The 8,808-nt window shown below is 42.3% G+C and overlaps 1 protein-coding gene and 1 non-coding gene across 2 annotated transcripts; both read left to right on the plus strand.

The window, feature by feature from the left end:
• The first annotated feature begins 3,698 nt into the window (after positions 1-3,698).
• Positions 3,699-3,772, plus strand: TRNAT-AGU. Its single transcript has one exon. It is a non-coding gene; the product is annotated as a tRNA-Thr (tRNA).
• A 389-nt stretch (positions 3,773-4,161) lies between these two features.
• Positions 4,162-6,268, plus strand: LOC124679133 (checkpoint protein hus1). Its single transcript, XM_047214948.1, has 6 exons — positions 4,162-4,213; positions 4,292-4,764; positions 5,471-5,648; positions 5,769-5,851; positions 5,943-6,012; positions 6,095-6,268. Exons 1-6 carry the CDS (start codon positions 4,162-4,164, stop codon positions 6,217-6,219), a joined length of 981 nt encoding a protein of 326 aa, XP_047070904.1. The 3' UTR covers positions 6,220-6,268.
• The last annotated feature ends 2,540 nt before the right edge of the window (positions 6,269-8,808 follow it).

Genomic DNA, 8,808 nt, shown 5'->3' on the forward strand with positions numbered 1-8,808 from the left:
CAATTTTCGGCATTCTGATCAAGGTGGTATAGTTAGTCTGATTCTGAACTTGTAATGGCAAGACGGGTTGCTGCTTCAGAGATGTTTTGTTTTTTCTGTTCATCTGGTTATCGAAAAAAATCTCATGGTATTGCAATGTGTTCATTACTTAGTACTGATGATGAATGGCCGAGAGCTTTCAGTCCTTAGATGTACTTTAAGATAATGAAGAATCGCTTACTCACAAAAGGCATGGTTATCATTAAATCTAAAGATTTATTTTTGTTACTTTGATTTCAGTGGGTTTTTAATCAGTTGCTTTGAGGCATGGCGTTGATCCACATGATGCGATGAAGACCGAAGGTCACCGCGTATCATCCCCCATTGAAAAAGAGTCGTGCTTGGCGGTAAGCCATTATGAACATGTAGAGACGGTTGATCGATAAAACTCTGGAATGTCTCTCCGATTATCATAAACCCTATCAATAGCACAAGAGAAGCGAAGAAACACTCGAAGATTTTAGAGTTGACCTTGAGTAGAAGGAGATCACCTTATCAAAATATCGGTGTTCTTTCATTAAGAGATCTTGTGTAGTAGATGTGTGGGGTTTAACCCAATCATCAACGCTCATCCGCAAGTATGCGTCAATGTTCAAGAACTCCGTTTGGTCATGTTCCAAATGTGGAAACACAAAAACTCCAAAATTTGAGAAGACCTTGTTGTCCACCTCATTTACAAACTTATTTTCATTATTGCACTCAAAGCATTAGAAAGAGAAATTGTCAACATCATCTAGATGGTAAGAGGAGAATTCGGAAAAAAAAAACACTAGAAAAAAGGTGTCCAAAATATAACCGACATGTGTGCAAACAAACCATTGAAAAAAAGAAATTGGCCCTTGTATTTGTTGCAACACAAAACATATCCTTCAAAAAAATACCACATAAGCAACACTTGTACAACTAGGCTAACCAAAATGCCAAATGAAAGAGTAATTGTTCAACTTGTTTGAGGCAACACCAAATGTAAGAATTTGATAACACTTGTGACAAGTCATATCCTATATTGCATTATGATTGCAAACAAGGCATATGAAAGAGAAATTATTCATCATGCTTGTTGCAATACAAAAAGCATTTATATTCAACATCATGGCAACATGATTGTCACAAATGGCAAGAAACTCGTCAACATGCTTGCAAATGAACCACAAGAACGGGAAATTGTTTGGTAGGGGAAGGTATTAAAGCCGGGTTCAATCTTGAACTCACTTGTATGAAACTCTCAAGAGCTCGTTTTGTCAACTCGTGTTCAGCCAAAGTTGACATTATCATTCGTACCTACACACACAATAGGCAATGCAAAGAACGTATGTGGATGGTATATGAACACATCATCTGTCAGGATGTTCCATTTATTTTGCACATCACCATTAACGTTAAGGAATATAATATAATAAATTTGGTGAATATGCGGGGTAAACATGTGAATATGCTCAACATGGACAAAGGAAAAATCTCTCCATTATTTGAAAGATTTTTCTTGCATTAATGGAGAGTATTGCAAACATTTTGCACAAAACATGTTCAACGTTATATCATTGTTGTCAACAAAGCTAGGGAAAGAAGAATTGTTCGACAAGATTGTCGCAACACAAGTAGTATCATTATCATCATTGCAAGCAATACATGAGAAAGAGCAATTTTTCAACACATTGTAAGCAATAGGAGAGAAAATGAAACCTCGTAGCATGGCATGGTCATGAAAAAGTTATCATAAGCAATAATGGTAAGCAATAGGAGAGAAAGTGAAACCTCATAGCATGGCATGGTCATGAAAAAGTTATCATAAGCAATAAATTCCACATGATCAACAATACTGTATCACAAGTATCACATGGGAATGTGAAAGAATCATATGACATAGCAATTGTATCATCATTGCCATGCATGCACTCGTAAGTCTTCATGTTCACTAGTGGGATCATGGCATCATCAACACTTACATTGTTACCTTTGTAGTCCCACTTATTTGATGGAGGTGTTGTGGAAGTTGTAGGCTCCATGTGGCCGACATGCACATTTTTATGTATGCATGGTGTGGTATCATATTCATCCACCATGTAGAATGTTGTGTTTCATCATCCATGGAATCTAGCAGAACATGAGAAAACACAATAGTGGTAGAGGTTAAGTTGTTAGAATTTGAAACGGCCTCCATGGATCTATCAACTACCTCTCTGAACTTACTCGGCGTATCGCTCATGTCCTACAAATGGAAGCACTCAATCTCACATTTGGGTGGAAGTCACTCAACTCACTACCATTCTAATTCAAGTGGGCTAAGTGGCTCTCATGCTCGTATGAGATTGGTACCATCTCTTCATTCAAGCACATGGGAGTAGCCTCAAATTCCCATCTCCATGTGCCTCCATTGGTGAATGGAAAAACACATGCACACCATTCTTAACTCCATGCGTGTCTATAGGAAAAACGTTTGGTTTTATTAAGAAAGTGCCTCCACTCAAATGTTCAAAATATCGTAGAATCCTTAAGAAAAATACTTTTTAATCAAGTGCCGCCACTTAAACTTTGCCTAGTAAGATCATGTTATACGCCCGTCATTTCGATGATGATCACTATCATATTTGTGATGCAAATTATTGGACCCGAGCGGGCTAAAAAACATTGAAGAATGAGCAAATGTAACAAATTTATATGTCGCATATAGATACTATAGTTATTAGAAATACTATAGTGAATTTTGTATATTAAATTTGTCCTAAAAAATGTTGATCCATGGAGTGTGGAAAAAAAATGGAGGAGCAATTATTTTTGGTTTCTTTAAGCCTTTGTCGCGGCTTGATTGTCTGCTTGTGTGGGCACGGCCATCACTTGTTGGAATCTCAGGTCATTATCACTCACGTATGTATAGTTGATGGGATCACATAAAGTGGAGGAAACAACATATGAAAACTTCGATTTGTTGGTGCTCTTGGAGTACCTGGTCTTGAAATGTAGAGCGAGAACTCAAGTTTGACCCTAGTTGGACATACTCCCTTAGTCCCATGAAACATATCGAATGTTTGGCAGAATTTGAATGTATCTATTACTATTTAGTACCTAGATAGAGTCAAATTTTGATAAACTTTTGACATGTTTTATGGGAAGGAGGTAGTACTTGGCTATGGCGACGTTTCGCGTCATTATCTTGTTGAAGGATTGCTTGGAGTTTATCCAGACCCGATCTTCGGGGTAAAATACACAATGTGGCATTATGCCCTTACTAGAGGTATTGTTCTTGGAGAACCTTACCCATAGTCATTGTGTGCCATGATACTCTTGATCAATGTGGTCGTTTCTTCATTTCTTTGACAGCTTCAGTTTTTCTGTTGTCGCCTAGGCACATCTTTGGTCTTAAATGATTTGGCCCTTTAACGGCGTGATCTTTTGTTTATGTGCGTTTGTGTTGAATGTGTGCATTCTAATCATGCAGAGGCCAGTGTTTGTTGATTATGTTTTTATTCACTTGATTCTTTTTATTGGTCAATGAAAAGAATCTTTTATAAAGAGGAACATGGGTGATGTTTTTTTGGGTGAAAAAAATGTATATTTGTTCTAAAAAGCTGCCGTGTTCTCCTTTGTCTCTCTTACCCTGGAGATTGTCCACAATCGACCAAAAGGATGATTATACAAGTATTTGAACCCTTTGTCAGATTGCTTTCATAGCTCAGTTGGTTAGAGCACCCGTTTAGTAAGCGGGAGGTCTTGAGTTCAACTCTCAATGAAAGCATACTTTTTTATATTTTACTTTAAGTAAGCTTATCCCGTTTGTATTGAATTTATGTACAAGGAGCTCAGAAGCTGCAGTCTAATTTGCTTCAAAATTGAGTCCATTTATGGAAACCATAGCCCACTTCGAGGAAAACGTACAAAGGCAAAAAAATCCTTTCATTTTCTACAGAACACCCGAGCCCAAAGGTGAAGGCCCATAAGACTGACACGGCCCGAGGATGGAAGCTCTCACTGCAACTTCCTTACGCACGATCCTCCCAAAGGAGCGCCAAAACCCAAAATAGTCGGAGACACGGCCGCGCGGCGCACCCACCACCAGAGACCGCCGCCGCCCGCCGAAGAGACGAAGCCGGAACTCGCCGCCGCAGCCCTCGACGAGCGCAAGCCATGAAGTTCAAGGCCTCCTTCACCGACGACGGCATCTCCCTCCTCGACAAGCGTAAGCCCCACGCCCAAAATCCCCCTCCCCCTCCCTGTGCCGCAATTCGTCGAGCACCTCACGCGCGTTCCGCCGCAGGGTTCCTCCCGGCGCTGGACAAGGTGGGGCGCGTCTGCCACGTCTACCTCACGCCGACGCACGCCATGCTCCTCCACAACCTGCTCGGCTCCGCGGGGCCCGACGGCGACGGGCCGCAGTGCGTCGCGCAGTTCGCCAAGGACCTCCTCTTCCGCGACTACAGCGTCTCGTCGCGGGACGCCAACCGCGTCGCCTTCTCCGTCGACGTCGCGCTGCTCCAGCGCGCCCTCCGCAGCGCGCTCGCCGTCCACGCGCAGTGGCCCGCTGCCGGGGACGCGCCCGCGCCCGCGATCCAGGTGAAGCTCGTCAACAAGCAGACCGCCGGGTCCCGCTCCGCTGCCCCGTTCCTCACCTTCGAGACCAAGGGCGCTCGCTCCGCGGTCGTGCAGGACGTGCCCATCTCCAAGCCGCTGTCGCGCTCCGATGTTGCGCGCTTGCAGGAGGCCCTTGACGCCGCCCAAGAGCTTCCTGAGGTGCGTGGGGAGTTTTCACATGGCATTTTGCAGTTTCTTATTTCATTCGCAATTAAAAAAAAACTTACTATCGTTTTATCTGATTGAATTTCTTCACAATATAATTTAGCTCTCCAAATGCGAAAATAATCAGTCAATTTGAAGTAGGTTGTGGCTCTGCAACTTTTGGTAGCATTATTGGGGTGTTGGATCTTCCTCAGAACAACATTTTGCCATGGACTAGATATTCACACAATTTGCCAGTAGTAAAGATAATTTAGTTTTATGTAATGATGTTTGATTATTTTTTTCGTGTCTCATCATTTGAAGCACTGGTCTAGACATCTAGTCGATTTTATTTGATGTGGATATACCAAAGATGCCTGTCGAGTAGTTCCTATTAGGAGCATCAAAAAAAAAAGTAGTTCCTATTAGCACCTATTTTCCTGATGTTCTACTTTGTGCTGAAGGCGTTACCTTGCTTGTCATGTACCATGTTATACAGACTAAGCTTTCTCTGGAAAAATTTGTGTATTTACTCACAGGTCAGTATTGATTTGATTCATCTTAGTTGATTCTTTTTCTTGCGGGGATTCAACTTGGGTGATTCAGCTTGTTAGAAGAAATTTATGTTAATATTTTTAGATACTAGTGGCCCTTGTATGTTTTCATATTTGGTCGGTGTTTTCTTTCTGTTGTTTCTTAGACGAAATTTATCTTTCTGCAGACTCTTGTCCAGGTTCCAGACCTCCCACAGTTACAGAACTTGGTGGATCGTCTAAAAAATATTGGTGATCTGTTGACTGTCAATGTTACCCAATATGGTGATCTCCATCTACAAGTTTCCACTTCGCTTGTTACAGTTGGTTCAGAATTCAAAAGGCTTCGGATTCTTGGTGTTCGTGGTAAACTATGACCGCTGGGAGTTGTAATCACCATTCAGCACTAGCTGCCTTAAGTTCCAAAGTAGGTGCCATTACTGTTCAAATTAATTCATATTTTTATACCAATGTTCTGCATTTCAGCAAATGCACCTGTTGGTGACCAAAATGTGAGTGCTACCACTCGTATGGAAATGGCGGTCGAGAGAGGGGAAGCACTCTCAGTGGTATTGCTCCTAAACTTCATTTACTTATCCATCGTTTTCTTCTTTTTTATGTTAGCTGTTCACAGGTATCTGTCATTCTATTTTCTTGCAGCAAGTGAGCATGAAGCACCTAGTTAAGAGCCTGCAATGTCATTTGGCCAAACCAGACTGTACCTTCTACGGTTTGTTTTTCAGCTGGTTCTTTAATCCCATTGAAAACTAATCTAAATTTTGTATTGAACATTGCCCTATTCTCTTGTGTAGGTATTGCTCCTAATGGTGCTTGCTTGACAGTAATATTCCAGTATTTCATTCCAGGAACACGGGTGACAGACAAATCCATTAGCTTTTACTGTAGGCTTCCAGTCCTTGACCCTGGCACCAATTAAAGTAAAATATGTCACGGCATGATATTTGCTTCTGATATCAGAAAACAAGGTTAGGTCGTATTATCGGTGTAGGCGTGTAGCTAATGTACTTTTATTCCCCCTATCTTATGATTTGGTTGTGGCTTTAATATATATTAAATTCATGGTTTGCAATGATCTGCTAGTTCATATGAAAATGCAAATTGTGAAATGTGAATGCTTGTCTAGGTGGCATGCTGGTGCAGGCACCTTAATATCAGCACTGAAAAGAATGTTCTGCTAGTTTGTTAGTTCGAGATTATCACTCACATGTACCTCCTTTTCAATTCAACATAAATATATACTCCCTCCGATCCATAAATGTCGGGAACTTAGTACAGAAGTTGTACAACTTAGTAGTAAATCCCCGACACTTACCATGAAGTTGTCCAAATCAGTAGTTCGTAGTTATATTATGTGCTGCTCTGTTGGATTATTCCTACCAAGCGAACTGCTAAGAATGGTGACTGTTACGACGGAAGCGTGTGAAGCAATTCTCACTAACTGAACTGGAACTGCAGAACGCCCAATAAAATCCAGCTGCTCCTGCAATTAGGCATTCTCTATATGTAGATTTCAGCTTCTGGGATAGTTCTAAAGCAAAATCTGCGTATCTTTTTTTACTCTCAGTTTTATTGGATCTATTTCCACTAACTGTCCATTCATCAAAACTTCAGATCTCAGTTGTTTTTTCTGTGTAGGTATAGCTCCTAACCTTCTCACCACCCTTAGCGCTGACAACGCATCCTTGCATCACACATGACATGTATACACGTACATCTTCTTTGTTGCTATGTACTATTCCCTCGTTGCTTCTACCATGTTATTTTTTTTTTTAAAATGGGCAGAAGAAGGCCCGCTCATTCATTTTAAGGATGAATACAATTTATATGTTACCACACCTGTTCTAGATGAACTCAGTCAGGGAAAACATTGCAAACACACCTGTTCAAGCTGTTAAAAAGAAAATAACACGACGGTTATCTGAGGATAATACCCGCTTCCTCTTGATGCCATCGTGCGGCTCCACGGAAGTAGGAACCTGGAACCGACGCACCCTTCCTGGAGCGTCGCCTCTAGGGAACCTCCATAGGAACAGACGCATCCCTCCGATGCGTCCCTTGATATTGTATATAAGTTCTCAATCATGATCAATAAAGATTAAGGATTCATTTGTTCAACTTGTCTTTGACTTGTTTGCAATCCAATTCTTCACACATTGTCAGCACTGCTCTCCGGTGAGACCGATTCAAAAAAGAAGGATAGGCAGGTGAGAACATGCCTCGTTTCATGCCCCTCTACCTTCGCCCCTTGCTGCGGGATGACGACCGTCGCCGCCGCTTCGTCTCATGCCACCGCCGACACGGATTTGAAGTACGTTGCTGCTTCGACGGCCGACACTATGGTGCAGGATGTTACATTGGCTGCCGCCACGGCGTAGGAGGCTACCGTCACCTACATGGTAGCCTCCTGCGCCGTGGCGGCAGCCGATGTAGCGGCCTGCACCATAGTGCCGGCCGTCAAAGTGGCGACTTCCTTCAAATCTGTGTCATCGGTAGCGTGAGACGAAGCGGTGGTGACGATCGTCATCCCACAGCAGGCGGCAAAGGTTACAGGGGCATGAAACGAGGCATGTTCTCACCTGTCTATCCTTCTTCCTTGAACCGCTCTCGCCGGAGAGCAGTGCTGATAACGTGTGAAGAATTGGATTGCAATCAAGCCAGAGACAAGTTGAACAAATGAATCCTTAATCTTTATTGATCATGATTGAGAACTTATATACAACATCAAGGGACGCATCGGATGGATGCGTCTGTTCCTATGGCGTTCCCTCGCGACGCTCCAGGAAGGGTGCGTCGATTCCTACTTTCGTAGAGCCGCATGATGGCATCAGGAGGAAGCGGGGATTATCCTCAGATAACCATCAGTGTTGTTTTATTTTTAGCAGAATCCATGTCCTTAGCTGGTATAAAGGGACCAACCTAAATCGTTAAGAATCACTGCATCAGTTTAGCACCAGAGTCTTACTGTACACGGGTCCGGCTTCAAATCTTTAGTTCGTGGTGCTACTCCCTGCACTGCACTAACTATTATTGTTGGTCAGCATTGAGCCAAGTCTACTTGAATTCTAGGCCGGAAACCTAAGTTCTCTTGCCGGCTATTCAAGAAAGAAATACTTATTCATAAACTTCCTTTTATCAAGCATAATAGCTCTTATACGCTTGTACGGAGGAGTATGGCTCCGGATTCAAATCTTCAGTTCGTGGACTCGCGGTGGTACTCCCTGCGCTGTACTAACTATTATTGTTGGTCAGCAGTGAGCCAGTGACTTGTTCGTGGAGTGTAGTTTTGAAAAATGGCCCAGATATTACAGACACGACTTGAATGATCCCATGTGGAATGTTTGAAAACCTGTCAATCCATGTGGAATGTTTGAAAACCTATCGATCTATCTAACCACTTCATATGGATCTTTAATTCTTTATTATAACTAGCTAGAAGATTCAATGTGCTGATACAGTACAGCCATGTGTGCCCTGCTTTTCGGTCTTTAGTGCCAACAACCATATC

Source organism: Lolium rigidum, chromosome 7, assembly GCF_022539505.1.
Source record: "Lolium rigidum isolate FL_2022 chromosome 7, APGP_CSIRO_Lrig_0.1, whole genome shotgun sequence".
Taxonomy (NCBI): domain Eukaryota; kingdom Viridiplantae; phylum Streptophyta; class Magnoliopsida; order Poales; family Poaceae; genus Lolium; species Lolium rigidum.